This window comes from Podarcis filfolensis (assembly GCF_964270895.1).
Source record: "Podarcis filfolensis genome assembly, chromosome: 12".
NCBI lineage: Eukaryota > Metazoa > Chordata > Lepidosauria > Squamata > Lacertidae > Podarcis > Podarcis filfolensis.
The window spans coordinates 14,900,523-14,919,304 of NC_139614.1; the positions used below are offsets into that span (position 1 = coordinate 14,900,523).

The window sequence follows — 18,782 nt, forward strand, 5'->3', positions numbered from 1 at the left end:
TTTCAACACAATAGTTTTATCAAAAATACATCATCCACATTATTATTATTTTCCCCCTCCATTTCCCCCCCTCAGACAAAACACCCCCCCACAACCTCCCATCCCACCCCCGGACTTCCCTCAGCTCCTTTCTCTGGTTTCTCAACACATATTTCTATCTGCATGTTATAAAATTGTAAAAATCCTCAAGTTGTATATATTACAATAAACAGTTTGTGAATGTTTATTCAAAACCTGCCAAAGAGTCCAGTTCCATTTTGTTGCTTCTTCAAATATTTCATAAAAGGTTCCCATTCGTCTTTGAAGTCACAGTTATCCTTATCACATAGTTTGTGTGTCAGTTTTGCCAATTCCGCATAATCCATCAGTTTTTCTTTCATCGGGATTTCCTCATTCTTCCATCCTTGTGCTATTAAGACTCTTGCCGCTGTTGTTGCATACATAAAAATATGTTTTACAGGTCTTTACCCACTATCCCTGTCTAATCCTCTTCTAAACCCAGCCAAGATGGTGGACATCGTTGCCTCTTCTGGGAGCAAACGCTATAGTTTAACTATGTCCTGTGCATCTTTCATTTATCCCGAGTCTCCCAAAGCTTAGCTTTGTTTAATGCCACTGAGTTTTAATATTTAAGAGGAACAAACACTTTCCCCCATCCGCTTTCCCAGCACTGTTCGTCATTTTATTGCACAGTCCTTGGAGAGGTAAAACGCATTCCTTGCAGGTCAAAAGAGGAGCCATAATTGAGGCCTGAGCACAGAGCTCTCTCTCTTGATACACACCCACACACAATTCTCTGTTTCTTTTTTCAGTTTCAGTCCCACCAGAGGGTGCTGAAGGTGGCTGACAACAGCAAAAGAGAGACCAAAATACCAAGCGAGAATTAAACATCTAAAACCAGGCAGGTAGAAAAATCCGTAACAACAGCCATCAAGCAATCTGCTTGAACAAATGGCAACATATTGGCAGCGGCCAAAACATCGTTCATTAATTCATTCATTCAGCTTTTTATAAGGTCAGGTGCCTGCTTGCCTGCCTGCCTCCATAAATACATATTTGCAAGATCATCGGAGAATGAGCAGCTGCCAGGGCTGAATAATACCAGTCCTACATTGGTTCCCAGTACGCTTCTGAGCACAATTCAAAGTGTTGGTGCTGACCTTTACAGCCCTGAACAGCCTTGGCCCAGTATACCTGAAGGAGCGTCTCCACCCCCATCGTTCAGCCCGGACACTGAGGTCCAGCTCTGAGGGCCTTCTGGTGGTTCCCTCCCTGCAAGAAGTGAGGTTGCAGGGAACCAGGCAGAGGGCCTTCGCAGTAGTCATGCCTGCCCTGTAGAACACCTTCCCATCAGATGTCAAGGAAATGAACAACTATCTGACTTTTAGAAGACATCTGAAGGCAGCCCTGTATATGGAAGTTTTTAATGTTTGATATTTTACTGTGCTTAATGTTTTAATTGTTGGAAGTCGCCCAGAGTGGATGGAGCAATTCAGTTAGATAGGCGGAATATTAATAATAATAATAATAATAATAATAATAATAATAATAATAATGCACTCACAAAAAGTTATGTTCTCCACAGCCTTCCCAAAAGCTGTTTGGCAAACTGGGTGTTAAGGCTATCAGGTGGTTGCTCAAGAGCAATCAGGCAAGGTGCCTCACTGGTCTGTTCTAAAGCTTTATTATTGGTGCTAAAAACCTTTACAATGCAGAACGCCTCTATTCCACGTCTTGCTCATTCACTAGCAGAATCTGAGAGTGGGCGGTCCTTAAATCTTCCCCAGCAGAGTAGTCTCTTGACCCCCAGCCTATGCCTCCCCTCTCTGCGCGAAAGCCTACTACGCAAGAAAGGCGTGGGTAAGGGGGGACCTCCCTCCTCCCCGCTTTGCTCAGGCAAGGTGTCCTGGCACCACCTCGCCTCCTCCGAGCCCTGTGCCTCCTCCCCACTAGAGGTGTGGCGTCCTTCTTCTGCTGAGGAGGTGCTGCTTCCCACGATCTTTGGGGGCTCTCTGTAATCCATCCTCCTTCCCCGCCCCCCCGCCCCTGAGCCAATGGCAGTTCCCTGACACTGGGGAAATGTAATTTTGTCAAGAGAGAATGGTACACAAATGGGGAGGTGTGCCTATATGAATGTCTATGAATTTACCCCCCATCCAGTTCAAGTCCCACCCACCATCACATATGGCTTCATGGAATGAAATGGTTGCCCACCTCTATTCCACTCCCATGAACAATGTAACACTGGTGGACAAGCTTCTTAGAACTTTAATCGGCTAGACGCCCTGTTTCACTGGACATCCTGTTCAGCCCAGGAGATCTGCAAAACAGCACACATCCTCCTTTGTTTCCCTGTGTTACACTGTTCATGTGAGGAGTTAAATGCACAAGGGAGCTGGCCACAACACCCCAAACCAGCTCTTAAGTAGAATAACATGATAATTTAGTTCCAACCTGAACACGTCATAAATTAGCATTGCTGTTTGTATGGAAATGCTTTGTAATTGCTTCCAGCGGACCTTGTGAAAATGTAGAGCTAAAGAAGCGCCACATCGGAGCAGGTTTCCAGTGCCGAGATAGGAAAATTGCAAAAAGAAAGCAAGGCAAGAGAATCTAAAGGCAATTCCATTGACTGCAAGACCGGCAGACCTTTCCTGGCATTTAAAAGCCACTATATGTCAAGACTGTCAAGTCCAATATTGTTCAGCACAGTACACTATGCAGAGCCTGAATTATTTCTTCTCTTATCCCACAGTTATTGTGAGTGTTGGGTGGGTGGGTGTGTTTTTTTGGGGGGGGCGGAGAGTTACTGGCCTTCAAATGCACTGTAATATAAACCGAGCAACCTGTACTTGCTCAAAATCACTGCTCACCACCCCTGCATATAGTTTAGACAGCCGAGCTCGCAAACCATGGCATACAAACATTTTCTGTTGTGAAGTGGTATTGGGAAGTGCAGTCTAAAATAAAGAAACAGCATTGCTGGAAAAGGGTGGTTTTATTGCCCAGCCTGTTTTCTTTCCACCAAGAATCTCAGGTTCCAAAGATGCTTTGCAGTATATAACTGCTGGCAAAAATATCAACATGTGAGCCAGTGAAGATTTCTCTTTTCACTGTGCTGCAGTTCCAAATCCAGATTAAGAAGCTTGAATTCTTGTTACATTTAATCTTCCTGTAGTGCGGGACAGGGGAACAACTGACCCATGGACCAAATGTAGCCTTCACACACACACACACACCCCTCTGGTGTCAGAAAAGATACCAGGTGTGGGAAAGGCAAGAGTGAGATTTAAAAGTTGTTCCACTGATCAAGAAAGGCATGCTGCTGCCTCCAGCCTCGCTCCCTGCTTCTTCTTTGAACTGTAGAGGGTGTAAAGGCACACTTCTGTCCCATCAACTGATGGGTAGCTGAGAGCATCCCTCAAACTCTCCTGGCTTCTTCTTAAAATAAAGGTAAAGGTAAAGGGACCCCTGACAATTAGGTCCAGTCGTGGCAAACTCTGGGGTTGCAGCGCTCATCTTGCTTTATTGGCCGAGGGAGCCGGCGTACAGCTTCCGGGTCATGTGGCCAGCATGACTAAGCCGCTTCTGGCAAACCAGAGCAGCGCACGGAAATGCCGTTTACCTTCCCGCCGGAGTGGTACCTATTTATCTAACTGCGCTTTGATGTGCTTTCAAACTGCTAGGTTGGCAGGAGCAGGGACCAAGCAATGGGAGCTCACCCCGTTGCGGGGATTCGAACCGCCAACCTTCTGATCGGCAAGTCCTAGGCTCTGTGGTTTCACCCACAGCACCACCCGCGTCCCTCTTCTTAAAATACCCATGGTTTAAAGAAGCAATGTGGTGCCCTTCTTTGTAAACTTCCCTGTGTTGGTATGCTCTCAAAGGGCCGCTTGACAGTCCTGCTGTTGGCTTTTGAAGTCCTGACAACCGGATAGCATCTCCGGGGTGTTGTCACTATGATGTCAGTTGACTGGCAGGTAGGTAGCTCTGCCTACCTTTCAGCTTTGGCCCATCATGGGTGAGGGGAATAAAGACATCGCCCTCTAGCCACCACCAGAACAGGTTCCCCATACTTGCTGTGGTGCCACACAAATATGTCCTCTGCTCTGAGCCAGCATAAGGATGGGAGGGGAGTGACAGAAGGGCACCTGCCCCCCTCTGTTTAATCCATCCTGTTAGTTATTGATGTAAATGACAAACAGACATAGGTCAACTCACAGGAGGTTTCCTCTAGCAATACAGTACAGCTCAGATGTCGCCCAGAGTGGCTGGGGAAACTCAGCCAGATAGGCGGGGTATAAATAATAAATTATTATTATTATTATTATTATTATTATTATTATTATTATTAAGCAACATAGTGCATCTTTGCTGGTTCCTGACATTTCATCTGCCTCATCTGGATTTGGGTCTGAAAGACCAAGGAAAAGTTGTTGTTGTGGAAGGTTAAGTTGTAATCAAGCACAGCTTGTGATTACAACGTTGCAAGATATTTTTGCATTTGTGTTAAGGCATCATCAGCCTTAGCTTCCCATTTCCTGGCTTTGTAGATCTTCGGCTGAAATGGCCATCACTGTTTTCTCTAATCATTGCATTGAAATTGCTTTGCTGATCAAATAGGATTTAGTTATACCAACTATGACCAAAAACCCATCTCTTTTTTAAAAAGTGTACTTTTGCATTAACCACCATGCAAACATTACCTGCCTTCCCAAGTCACGGCAGGAGGACAATCTCTATCTCCCCACTATGACCACCAGTGAGCAGATGCAAGGATTTCCCCCATTTCCAACCTTTAAAGCTTTCAAAGGTAAACCAGGTTTTTGGGAACATTTGGAAGTCCACAATGTGTGTTGGCCATAGTACCTCTGAAATATTTAGGGGAGCTTTAGAACAGGGGGGTCTCTTTCCTTCACGACCCCATCTTTCCTAGAACTCAAACTCTACTGTGCATTCCTGGAGAAGGTTTGGAACAGCCATGAGAAAGGGACTCTCCCCTTTTTCATCTCTCCTCATTCAGTTTTCCTTATGTTCTGATATAGGAAAGTAAGACTTTCTATTACTATTTCAAATTGAAACCATGAAAATTTACCTGCTAGCTTATTTTCAGATCTAGTTTCTGCACCAAAGGGGCCCCAAACTGTGAAAATAAGAACTGAATTCTACAAGTTTTAGAAACCAAGGACACAATTCATGCAAAGTTAAAAGCCCTTTTATAAGCCTGGTGGAAATTGAAGGATGTGCTTAATGCTCTGTTGAAACCACAAGGTCTTAGAAGTGCTTAACTTCCCCTGGGTCAATTTGTCTAATTTATTCTGCCATTTTTACTGTTTTGCCTAATTTATCCTACTGCTGGAAAGACCCAATATGCTACATGAACACTGCGATCCTTTCAAACTACTCCAAAACTTCTCCAGAAATTCCCATGGCTTCTGAGATCTTACCAAGCATTGAAACAAAATACAGTACATAGCCATATCACCTCTGAAACTCTACTTCTTCATGTAATCTTATAAGGAGAACATAAATGCCAACATGTAACTAACTTAAAGAATTTGGCTTCATTAATCACTTGTGAGTGATGAAATGAGTTTTGACTGGTCTCAACAATGGCACTTTCTAAAGCAGGGCCATTACCTCCCAGAGATTATCTTGCTCTGCAAATATTTGAGCCTACAGCCCTTTTCCGTTGGACAAAGAGACAAGCCAATGGGTTTTGCACAATGCGTCTGGTCATGTCTGATGATAACCAGATTCTAGAAATAAATCCCCAACAAGCTCATTAAAGTATTGTGTGACTCACTGCACATTGTCTGGTTTGATCATTCCCAACAGGTGAAAGGATCAACGACTTCTTGCTCTTAGACATTTCTACTATCAAGAGAAAGGGAAAATAAGCTTTAGACATGCATCAATTGATATAATCTGTAATGGCAATTTGTCCTTATAAAAATGGGGGTGGCAGGCAGAGGGCAGCCCCCTATTTCTGCCCCCACCTTCTCTCTCAATCCCTATCTCACCATTTTCATCCCGCCTTGCCACCCCAGCAAAACTACCCCTCTACCCCTTTTATATAAAATATCATGGGGTTAACAGCTGATATTTTATAAACAGGAAGGTGAAGACTCAGCACATTGGATCTTTTACTCTTTTTGACTGATTCTCCTTGTCCTTAGTGCTCTAAATAATACTTTGACACATCTGCTACTAACTCTAGGGTTGCTAAGCCCTCTGGTCTCGCTTTGTAATAACATTTTGCTCCCTATCCCATCATTCTTCCATGCAGACGATCTGCTGACTGAGGGCAAGACTTTAGTGTGTTTAATGAAGTGGGCTCTGGCCCATGGAAGCCCATCCTACAAGATTTAAAATAAAAATAAACAAATAAAATTCCCAGGTGTCAAAAGACTTCCTGTGGTTTTGTTCCATATCATAATTGATACCCACTGGAATACTGAATTTGTATCAAGTCGTTATTGTAGAGCAACGTTGCCTTACGACAGATCAAACAACCAAATAAAGTTTTGTAAGGATATTATACTATACAGTGGTACCTCGAGTTAAGTACTTAATTCGTTCTGGAGGTCCGTTCTTAACCTGAAACTGTTCTTAACCTGAAGCACCACTTTAGCTAATGGAGCCTCCTGCTGCTGCCGTGCCACCAGAGCACGATTTCTGTTCTCATCCTGAAGCAAAGTTCTTAACCCGAGGTACTATTTCTGGGTTAGCGGAGCCTGTAACCTGAAGCGTATATACTAGAGGTACCACTGTACATCAGTATCAGATTACATGCCAATAATCTTGGCTACTCACCCACTGAGTGGGGTGGAGGAGTTGCTAGATAGGTGAAAGAGTTGGGGCACACAGCCCATGATGCTATTTTGCATTTGTTTGTAAAAATTTATATGCATAGATACCTCTGGTACCTACGCATTTAATGCATAGGTGGATGGCTGGAATCTCACAAACACTGTGCACTTTGAAGCAATTTCTTTAATAATAATAATAATAATAATAATAATAATAATAATAATAATAATAATTTGCATGTATAAAATATTAAGTAGAAATTTATATGCATAGGTACCTCTAGTACATTTAAGGCAAAGGTGGATGGCTTGAATCTAATCAAAACTGTGCAATTGCAGATAATAATAATAATAATAATAATAATGGCACAGAAAGGGCCAAGAGATCTGGCCACTTTAAAAGTCTCATGCTTATGAGTATCTCTAAAGAGGTAGATAGGTTTTACCTTTGGCTAAAATGTCTTGACTAATCAGCAGATAGGAATTCAGAAACGTCTTTCTCAGGGATCAAGACAAGGAGCAACTTCGTGAGATTTGTAACCCTAACTGCTGTACAATTCCCTTGACTGAGCAAGTTATGCACACAGTTATACAAGTGCACCTATACGCAGCAACATGTTTTGCGGTTATATGTCCTTTAATAATTAAACTAGTCATTCACAATTATATGGCACCGACTGCTCAAGAGAAGGCTTGAGGCGGGAGCCCCCGCGCAAGCAATCACAGGTGCCGATTCACAAAATGCATTAAGAACAACTGTTCATTTATTTCTGCTTTCTGTCTCTATGGTCTCAGTCATGCGTATCAAAGGATGGATTATCCATCACACTAACTGACATTTGCTAGTTTCAGTTATAGTAGCCTCTACCTGCATATGACGGAAGCCAAAAACAAAATAGGAAGAATACTTTAAGACTACACATTTACTTAGCAGCAGGGCTTCTTTTTTTCAGCCGAAACTCACTGGAACTGAGTTCCCGCACCTCTCAGGTGGGCGCCATTGCTATTATAAGAGAACAAGGGAGGCATTCATGATGAGTTCCAGCACGCCTTCTTCCAGAAAAAACAGCACTGCTTAGGAGTAAATCTCACTGAACACACTGGGGCTTACCTTTAAGTAAGCTTGCATAGGTGGGTGCTGCAAGTCAGGGGTTGTTCACACACTCACTCACTCACTCACACACACACACACACACACACCCTTTTTTAAAAGACCAGAGAATTTCCTCCATATGAGCACTGAGTACACATTGCTGTCTTGGTGTTTTTTGTTTCGTTAGCCCTTCATTCAATCCAAATGTGAACTGAATGATCATTCATTCCCTTGTCAATCTCTCCATCATTTTCTTGATGTGCTGGGCTCATTCCATGTCTCACCTTTCATTTTTTTCCCCTGTTTTTGACACCACCAACCTCCCGCTTTTATGACCCACACCCAAAAAAACCACAGCCCACAATAAAGCACAGCAAATTATATTTCTCAAGGAAACATACTGGACAGTTATAGGTCTGTCAGGAGACAGAGTTTAAAAGAATTGTACATTTTCAAAGCAACCTAATATGTATGCACACATGCACACACAAACACAACATGGAACACGCTCACGCAGAGTTCTGATTATTCATTATGAAGAAAAGATAATAACAATGTAACTTCTTTTAAAAGACCGCCCAATAGCCACCTTGTTAAGGAAAGAAACAAACAACTCACCCAAAATTTACAGATCTGCTACCTTCTGAAATTTGACTACACTGGGAATTTTACCTGAACAGGAAGAGTAGGTGCTAAGTCAAATATTCACGGAGTACTTTGCTCCCCTCCCCCACTTTTAGTGTATATAAAACAAAGATTTCAAAAATGAAGTGACCTTAAGTGTATAGGACAGATGCAATCAGGAGGTTGATGTCCTCAACACTCTGTTGCTAGATGTTCTTGGGAAGATTTTACTTCTTAAAATCTGCAGTTCGCATTCAGCAATAAAACTGGTTTGGGGGTGAAACACTAGTACGGCTGAAACACTAGTCTCACTGCTGGAAGAGCTGCAGCTATTTGCTCTTTTGGGCCAAGTGAAGCAGTTCAGTTGCCCTCATGCATCCCCCTTGGTAAAGGTAAAGGGGCCCCTGACCATTAGGTCCAGTCGTGGACGACTCTGGGGTTGCAGCGCTCATCTCGCTTTATTGGCCAAGGGAGCCGGCATACAGCTTCCGGGTCATGTGGCCAGCATGACTAAGCTGCTTCTGGCGAACCAGAGCAGCACACGGAAACGCCGTTTACCTTCCTGCTGGAGCGGTACATACTTGCACTTTGATGTGCTTTCAAACTGCTAGGTTGGCAGGAGCAGGGACTGAGCAATGGGAGCTCACCCCGTTGCGGGGATTCGAACCGCAACCTTCTGATCAGCAAGCCCTAGGCTCTGTGGTTTAATCCACAGTGCCACCCGTGTCTCCACAGCGCTCCCCCTTGAGAGGTCCACAAAAACCAGATAGGATTTGCAAAAGGCACATGATTTCACCCAAAATGCCATTACAGTGGTACCTTGGGTTACATACGCTTCGGGTTACAGACTCCGCTAACCCAGAAATAGTACCTCGGGTTAAGAACTTTGCTTCAGGATGAGAACAGAAATCGCATGGCAGCGGCACAGCGGGAGGCCCCATTAGCTAAAGTGGTACTTCACGTTAAGAACAGTTTCAGGTTAAAAACGGACCTCCGGAACAAATTAAGTACGTAACCAGAGGTACCACTGTAAATATTTCCCCTTTTGAGATAAGAAGAAAAATTCATCTTAAAATTCCACATTAGAAAGGGTAGCAATGGAACTCCAGTGCAATCTCTGGCAAGAAATTAGTCAAGCTTCAGGTTTATCTTCTGCTTTTTCCTGTAACAATTCTACAGTCAGGTTTTGGTAGCCTCTGAACATTAAGCTTACTAGTAAAACGTGTGTCCTCTCAAACGTCCTGTACAGAAAGTAAACACATGGACCACATCCTTGGCAACCTGGACATTCTGCAACAAGATCTGTAACAGCTTGGAAGTGTCTCATCATTTAATCATAAGATTACTGGAAAGACAAACATAATGCCTTATGAGAGGCACCACCTGCATCACAGGAAAAAATAAACAAGGGAAGCTTTATGGGAACAGACAGAGGGATGGAGAGAGCTTGCCCTATATAGTATTCAAATCATTTATCCAAAAGGCCCCCAGAGTTTATTACAAAAATCAGGAGTAAAACAGTCCCTGCCCTCAGAAAAGTCCCTAATTTGTGTTCAGTAGCAATGATCCAATTTTTTAAAAATAAAATAAAATACAGTATTTTTACACTTAGCCAGTGTTAGAAACTCAGATATGTAAGCTAGGTGCCAAATGGCTGCATAAACTGTTAGAATTCCTGCTCCGTGATTACAGTCATAGGATTGTTGTCTATCACATGACGGTGTATGTTTTGATTCCACAGAGTGGGAAGTGACAGAGACAGGATGTTTGTGTTACTGTGTTCCGTGAAGTGGGACTATTGTCCTTTGTCCTTTCTCTTTGCTGTCTGATGCTAGAGAGAGAGGGAGCCATGTTGCCGTGCTCCATGTGTGTTTATATGTAAATAAAGTAGATTAGCCAAAATGCTGAGTTGCTGAGGTCTGTTACGCAAGCTGCGAAGACTCTGCGGATCCCCGAGTGTGCCGGTGTCTGTTGGCATCGGTCGCTGTGATGTTCGGGCTGAAGAAAGCTTTTGAAGGAAGACCAGGAGGGAGAGAACATGCCAGTCAGGCATGTGTCTCTGCCAGGGTCCTACTCAAGTGTAGGAAGAGGGTTGCAGCCACCAAAACAGAAATGCCTACTTGCCATTTTGGGATCAGGTGGCCAGAAAGCCATATTGAAAAACACGACTTTTTGGTTCCTGAAATTCATTCTGATTTTGCAGATAAAATATAGAATTCTACAGGATGGGGTATTAGTGTGTTAAAACAGTCCAGATCCAAGGATCCTCAGCTATGACACCTCCAGAAGGTGGAGGCGTCCGGTGACATCCTGGTGCCCAGACATCTTCACTTGGCTGCGAGTGGCCAATAGCCAGATGCAAAATGTAACTGGCACCTGGTGAATTTCGAATGCTACTCTTAGCTCTATATTAACTTTCACTCTTTTAACTAAGAAGATAACAACATGTTACTAAAGGTACAATAATGGCACCAAACAAGACATCCCTCAAGGACTGTTTTGGCGCTCCATCAAGGACTGTTTTGGCGCTCCAGCAACATTTGATACCCCCTTCCCCACCAACAGCCCTCCTGGGCTTTGAGAAGGTGACATGAGGTCTCTAACAGGGTCCCAGAGTCATCCTATCTCCTTGCCAAAGTGTAGAACTTTCCCAACTTTGGGAAGAAGGTGGGAGGGCTCTAGGACCCTGCCAGAGCCTCACACCTATTTCCCTTTCGGCTTCACTATAAGGCACTATTTTAAAGGTGTACTTGACAAGGAAGACGCACAGCCCCGGCTATGAATTCCATGTTTAAGTACTCTTGCAGTCCACTTGGTATGAAAAGTTGGACTGGCCTGACCTAGAGGAATGCTGTTGCTGAAGGTAGCTTAGTGTATGGTTCTATCCTTTACAAGAGATAGGCAATAACTGCAAGAAAGAGCATAGTGAAGAAGAAGAAGAAGAAGAAGAAGAAGAAGAAGAAGAAGAAGAAGAAGAAGAAGAAGGAGGAGGAGGAGAAGAAGAAGAGGAGGAGTTTGGATTTGATATCCCGCTTTATCACTACCCGAAGAAGTCTCAAAGTGGCTAACATTCTCCTTTCCCTTCCTCCCCCACAACAAACACTCTGTGAGGTGAGTGGGGCTGAGAGACTTCAGAGAAGTGTGACTAGCCCAAGGTCACCCAGCAGCTGCATGTGGAGGAGCGGAGATGCGAACCTGGTTCACCAGATTACGAGACTACCGCTCTTAACCACTACACCACACTGGCTAAATATCAAGGAAATTCTGAACATCCCAATATGAAATAATTGAGCATTATTCATCATTCTCTAATGTCACTATCAGTGTTTGTTACATCAGCTCACCTTCCAGTAAACTGACATCATAAGAAGAACTTTCGGGCTTCTGCAGGGCAGGGTACGTATTAAAGAGATTTGCAATGATGGCCATGTTAAGTTTAGGATTGCCTGCAACCACATCAGCAGGAGTCACAAACTGTTTGCAGCCCAGTTTGTCTGCCTGTTGAAGCATATATTCAGCCCTCTTCAGGTCATTTTTTTCATTGAGGCCTGAAAGTGAAGGTGACCACAAACACTGGCATGGAATCATAGAATTGTAGAGTTGGGAGGGACCACGAGGGCTATCTAGTCTAACCCCCTGCAATGCCAGATTCCTTTTTCCAACTTGTGACTCGAACCCATGATCCTGAGTCACATGATCTATCAACTGAGCTACCTCAACATTTCAGAGCAACCGTCCCTCTTAACTCTCTGTGACTATTTTCTATTTTGCTGCAAGGAATCAAATGTGTTGTTGTTGTTGTTGTTGTTGTTGTTGTTGTTTGTTGTTACTGCCGTAATTATCATGGAGAATCTTTACCCATCCATTTCTTATGATTTCCTTTCAAGCAGCTATGCAAAATAACCAAATCGGCAAAGATGGGACTCCTGCTCCAAAAGAATCCAACAGACTTAAATCAAAATATTGCAAACAATTCCTATAGATTGCAGCCATTATGTGCTGCAAATATGAATAATAACTACCTGCAAACAACAACAACAGTTTTATGAAAGAAGAGCAAAGCAACTTTGAGAATTCAGCCCCAAGTTAGGAGAACGCTTTGAAGGAGAGTGCTTTGGGGAATACAAAACAACAAAGCTTGGTATCTGAACTATTTTAAACTATTTTAAAGGTGTACTTGTCGAGGAAGAGGGACACACACACACACACACACAGCCCTGGCTATGAATACTCCTTACAGCTAGTAGCACATATTATAGTGCATTCCGGTTCATGGCTAGGTAAAGGTAAAGGGACCCCTGACCATTAGGTCCAGTCGTGACCGACTCTGGGATTGCGGCGCTCATCTCGCTTTATTGGCCGAGGGAGCCGGAGTACAGCTTCCGGTCATGTGGCCAGCATGACTAAGCCGCTTCTGGCAAACCAGAGCAGAGCACGGAAACGCCGTTTACCTTCCCTCCGGAGCGGTACCTATTTATCTACTTGCACTTGACGTGCTTTCGAACTGCTAGGTTGGCAGGAGCAGAGACCGAGCAACAGGAGCTCACCCCGTTGCGGGGATTCGAACCGCCAACCTTCTGATTGGCAAGTCCTAGGCTCTGTGGTTTAACCCACAGCGCCATCCGCGTCCCGGTAAATTCTATCAAGACTTATTCCCTGGTTGTGTGGCATAAGAATTGCAGCTTTAGTCAACATTTTGTAACATAGTTCTTTACCCGTCCTATTCCCAAAGTTCTAAAATGCCTCTGTTTCCTATCAGGACGCTTTTGTTTTGGAAGCTATGAGGAAGTGAGCTGAGCCGTCCACCAATCCATTGTTTTATCTGCAAAGCCAACAGTTGCAGCTTTCCACCCCCAAGGCATCAAGGTATATGTGATCAAGCAAACAGCCTATTTACATCATCAAAGCCAAACAGTCAAGTAGAACAATTCATAAAAGGTATAAAGGAGGACTTGCAAAAAAAGAGAGAGGAGCAGAACAAAGGTTTTTAGATCCCCTAATCATTAACCACTTAAAATTAATTTGTGCTAGGGGTGAGCACCTAAAACCCACACAGCACTCTTTATAATGAGCTGAAGCACCAACGGTCAAGATCATAGCAGGAATGTTTCCGACTTTATATTTACACAGCCTGACTTAACTAGCTTATGGATCGCTGTTTGCAAATAACAGCATTTTCTGCTATTCTGAATATTTCCGTTTTGCGTAGCGAGATGTCAGAAGTATATGCTGAAAGCATTCGAACACAAAGCACTTTGGTCTCTCTAATAACTTTCAGGAACTTTGGCAGAATGCAGCACTGAAGGCGTGGCAGCTAATAAGTGTGGCAGGAGAGAGAGAGCTACCTCTTGAGTACACTATGGAACAGGCTTTAGAAGAGAGGTTCTGAATGTGTAAATAACCTGTTCAACAAAGGCCCAGGACAAAAACAAAACAGAACAGTTACAGTTACTCCTTGATCTATGTGGGCAGATCTTCAGTCTCACACTGCGTTCCCATGAAGTAACATTTCCCCCGCAGGAGGATTCTTGATACCATTGCAGATAAATTTAAATGCCTTTATTTATTCTAAAGAAATAAAACATTGGGCTTTAATCAGCCCTTTTTCCATGCCATCAGGCATGCTGAAACCAAACCAAAAGTTATTCTGCCTTCAACGTGGTCCTCAAAAAGATACTGTGCTTCAACCTTTTGCACCAACTACCGGTAAAGTTAAGGTAAAGGGACCCCTGACCATTAGGTCCAGTCGTGGCCGACTCTGGGGTTGCGGCGCTCATCTCGCTTTACTGGCCAAGGGAGCCTGCGTACAGCTTCCGGGTCATGTGGCCAGCATGACTAAGCTGCTTCTGGAGAACCAGAGCAGCACACAGAAACGCCGTTTACCTTCCCGCCGGAGCGGTACCTATTTATCTACTTGCACTTTGACATGCTTTCAAATTGCTAGGTTGGCAGGAGCAGGGACCGAGCAACAGGAGCTCACCCCGTCATGGGGATTCGAACCGCTGACCTTCTGATCGGCAAGTCCTAGGCTCTGTGGTTTAACCCACAGCGCCACCCGCGTCCCTCTTAACTACCGGTACTTTAATGCAAAACAAAACCAGGTTAAGAACAGTTTCAGGTTAAGAACAGACCTCCAGAACGAATTAAGTTCTTAACCAAAGGTACCACTGTATTATAGGCAATTTGACTTAAAATATGTGGTGCCTCAGAACGCAACTCCCGCGTCAAAGGTGAGTTGCCTGTACAGTGGTACCTTAGTTTAAGAACAGCTTAGTTTATAAACAACTTGGAATAAGAACGCTGCAAACCCAGAAGTAGGTGTTGTGGTTTGTGAACTTTGCCTTGGAAGCAGAACATGTTGAGTGTGTTCCATTTGTAAATTGAGCCCCCCACTGCTATGGGATAGTACGCTTTGGTTTAAGAATGCTTTGGTTTAAGAATGGACTTCCGGAACGGATTAAGTTCGTAAACCAAGGTACCACTGTATTACAATTTAAAAACCTTTCTATTGTTGGGTTGTGCTTCAGGCTACCTGCTCAATACAGAAAGGCAGCATATAGATATTTTTCTTTTAAAAAAAAATAAAGAAAAGATGGGTAACATAAACACCTGCTGCTGTAGTCTACTTCCAATTCACTATACTATACTAAGGTAAAAGGTAAAAGACTCCTGGATGGTTATGTCCAGTCAAAGGCAACTATGGGGTTGCGGCGCTCATCTCGCTTTCAGGCCGAGGGAGTCGGCGTTTGTCCACAGGTTTCTGAGTCATGTAGCCAGTGTGATTAAACCGCTTCTGGTGCAACAGGACATCGTGACATAAACCAGAGTGCACAGAAATGCCATTTACCTTCTCACTGCAGCAGTACCTATTTATCTACTTGCACAGGTGTGCTTTCAAACTGCTAGGTTGGCAGGAGCAGGGACAAAGTAACGGGAGCTCACCTCATTGCGGGGATTTGAACCACCGACTTTCCAATCACCAAGCCCAAGGGGCTCAGTGGATTAGACTACAGTATAGTATATAAGGTATATAAGTGTATAAGGGAGGCGGGTGGCGCTGTGGGTTAAACCACAGAGCCTAGGACTTGCTGATCAGAAGGTTGGTGGTTCAAATCCCCACAACTGCTTGGTCCCTGCTCCTGCCAACCTAGCAGTTCGAAAGCATGAAGTGCAAGTAGATAAATAGGTACCACTCCAGCGGAAAGGTAAATAGCATTTCTGTGCGCTGCTCTGGTTCGCCAGAAGCGGCTTAGTCATGTTGGCCACATGACCCGGAAGCTGTACGCCAGCTCCCTCGGCCAATAAAGCGAGATGAGCGCAGCAACCCCAGAGTCATCCGCGACTGGACCTAATGGTCAGGGGTCCCTTTACCTTTATAGTATAATACTATACTACACGCCTTGATAATGGGAGTTGTTCAAGGCACCTCTGGGCTCCCATCTCTGGGCTCTCCTACACCACACATTCTTGGGAGTGGATATCTAGGCTGTTAGGCACATTCCTGGGCAGCTCTCTTCCTCTTCACTACCAAAGGCTTAACAGAATGCCATTCTGACCATAGGTACTGAAGTGCTTACAGGAGATAAAAGACGGTTGTGAATGTGCCCAGCCGGCCCAGCTTGAGTTATTCAGGATTCACCTGACACCAGGATTCTAATCTCGCCTCAGGTGACCTATTAAGGGCAACAATAACCTGTCCAGCCTACAACCACTTTAGCGCCTCCATTTCAACAACACAAAAAAACAATCAGAGGAAATGGCCCCAAGGAGCTTCTGAAAAAGCCTATTTTCAGATAGCTGGGAAAAAGGAGCCCCCCCTTACTCCAGGGCATGGGTTCTTTGTCTAACTCTCTGCTGCCCAAGTGATCCGTCAGGCTTGAATGAATTTGCAACAAGCTGGGAGAGATGTGTTAAGAAGTCAGTGGAGAGCAAAGCTCAGGTAAGAAACAGAAATGGAGAGAAGAAACTGTTCTTTGGTAGATTTGAAAGCAACTGTCTATATTACTCCTGTATCTTCCAGATCTCTCGTAACAAAATAAAGGAACTGAGGTCCCTTAGCAGTTAAAATGATCTTAATGCAAGACTCCTCCTTCTCCCACCCCTGCTTTCTTCTTCCCCTTAGGAGGTTGCTCACAGCATGGAGTTACAATGAAGAACAGCCCAGGGAGCCGTATCCTATTTCCACGTCGCAAATGGTATCTCCAAAGGAGCGCTACACCTGTTCAGTTATATCTAAATCAGTTCTTATTAATTGGTGCAGGGTTTTTGACTAGCTTACAATGCTCAAGTCTTGGCACTTTTAAAGCAATGGGCGTGCCTCTGAGCATGTATAAAATCATTTTCTTCTCTCTTCCACTACAAGCCACACACGTGGATAGCTCAGTCGGCAGAGCATGAAACTATAAATCTCAGGGTTATGGGTTTGAGCCCCACATTGGGCGAAAAGATTTCTGCGTTGCAGGGGGTTGGACTAGATGACCCTCGGAGATCCCTTCCCACTCAGATTCTATGAAATATTCCAAGTCCAAGGGAAGTGCACGGATGGATCTCTCTCCCTTGCACCCCAGCTTTATTTTATAAACACATCCTGTTCCAAAACACTTCGGGGGCTGAGCCAATTCCAAGCGAGAGAGGCTTCAGATATTTGATTTTATTGCATTTTCTACTTTACGCCTGCCCTGGGAACTGAACCCTTGTGCCTGGGGGCGGGGGAAGAGCTATGCATTGGCTAGAAGAATGAAGTGGCAACATCAGGAAGCATTTGTAACAGGAGCGGAAACCTAATTATATATTTTTTTTTTAAAAAAATGTATTAAATTTAATAATTTGGATAGATTTGCTAAAATTTGGAAAGCTAATAAAAATATTTTTTTTAAAAAAGAGAGAGAGAGAAATGCACTGGCGAGGGGGATGTGGACAAGAAGAAGAGCGGAAATCGCAACCGTGTCTACTCGGAAGTAAGCGCTATTGAACTCAATGGGGCTCCCTCCCGGATAAACGGGGAGGTCCGGGTTGTGATCGGTCCCAGCGAGCGCGGGCTGTGGCGGCGGCGGCAGCAGCTCCTGCGCGGCGCGCGTTTTCTCGGGAGCAAGCGCGACGCGCTGCTGCGGCTGCTGCTGCTCCTCAGCTTGGGCTACTTACAATCTCGGCCACCATGAGGATCCCGGGCAGCGTCCTCAGGAACTCACGGTCGTAGGCGAGCGTGCTGGAAGCGGACGACCAGTTGGCCGTGAAGGAGCTGCTGGCGGTGGTGGTGACGGTGTGCGAGCGCGAGCGCTCCTGCGCCGGGTGGCGGTGCGGCTCGTGGTTCGGCTGCTGCTGCTCCATCGTCGCTTCGGCTCCCGGAGGAGGGCCGACGCCCCAGCCAGGGCGCCTCCGCTCCCCGCAAAGTCAGGCCAGACTCGGTGCTGCCCGCCTGAGGCGAATTGCGCGCAGCGAAGGCGGCGCAACAGCCCGGGGACGAAGGCGCCTGAGGGGGAAGCGGCGGCTTTTGTGCGGTGCCTGTGAGGAAGCCAGTCGCCGGGACTCCAGGGGGCAGAGCTAAGGAGCCGGGCGCGCGGGGAGGGGGCGAGGCCTGAGGCTGCAGCCGGGTCCCTGGAGGGGGGCGCGGGGCGCGCGGGCTGGCTGGGGAGAAGGGAAGGAGATACCCGGTAGCGCGCGCGCGCGCCAAGCCCTGAAGTGGCGTCCTCTGCTCCCTCTTCGCCTCAGGTTTTTTGCCCCCGATTACTAGGGGGCGAGCTCCCTTATGGAATATTTTGGAAACGCACCCCCCCCCCCGCCAAAAAAAAGTTGATAAGCATTGTGTGTTGTGTGCGCCACATCTTGTGGGGCAGGGCTTACCTGGGGACAGTACCGGATTAAACCCTGTGGAGGCCCCCCTAGGTAGTCGAAATCTTGCAAATGGTCTCCTTTTTAAAAGCCGGGTCCCTGGAGGGGGGGCGCGGGGCGCGGGCTGGCTGGGGAGAGGGGAAGGAGACACCAGGTAGCGCGCGCGCCAAGCCCTCAAGTGGCGCCCTTCTCCCTCTTCGCCTCAGGTGTCCCCCCCCTCCCAATTTTTTTAATTGATTTTCGACATTTATCACAAAAATGACATAACAAACACACAAAGTAAAACACATTACACTACACTAAACACAAAGAAAAATTGTTTCTTCAAATTCCTGATTAAACCCTGTGGAGGCCCCCCTAGGTACTCGGAATCTTGCAAATGGCCTCCTTTTTAAAATAAATTTATTTATTTGATTTTTTTCAGA

The 18,782-nt window shown here is 45.2% G+C and overlaps 1 protein-coding gene across 1 annotated transcript in view; it reads right to left on the reverse strand.

Moving 5' to 3' along the window:
- Positions 1 to 18,078, reverse strand: part of CMTM8 (CKLF like MARVEL transmembrane domain containing 8) — a 31,637-nt gene extending 13,559 nt beyond the window's left edge. Inside the window, exon 1 of the mRNA XM_083578348.1 lies at positions 17,671 to 18,078. Within this exon, the coding sequence (XP_083434474.1) occupies positions 17,671 to 17,856 (186 nt within the window). The 5' untranslated portion in view covers positions 17,857 to 18,078. The remainder of the gene's footprint in view (positions 1 to 17,670) is intronic.
- Between the last annotated feature and the right edge of the window lie 704 nt (positions 18,079 to 18,782).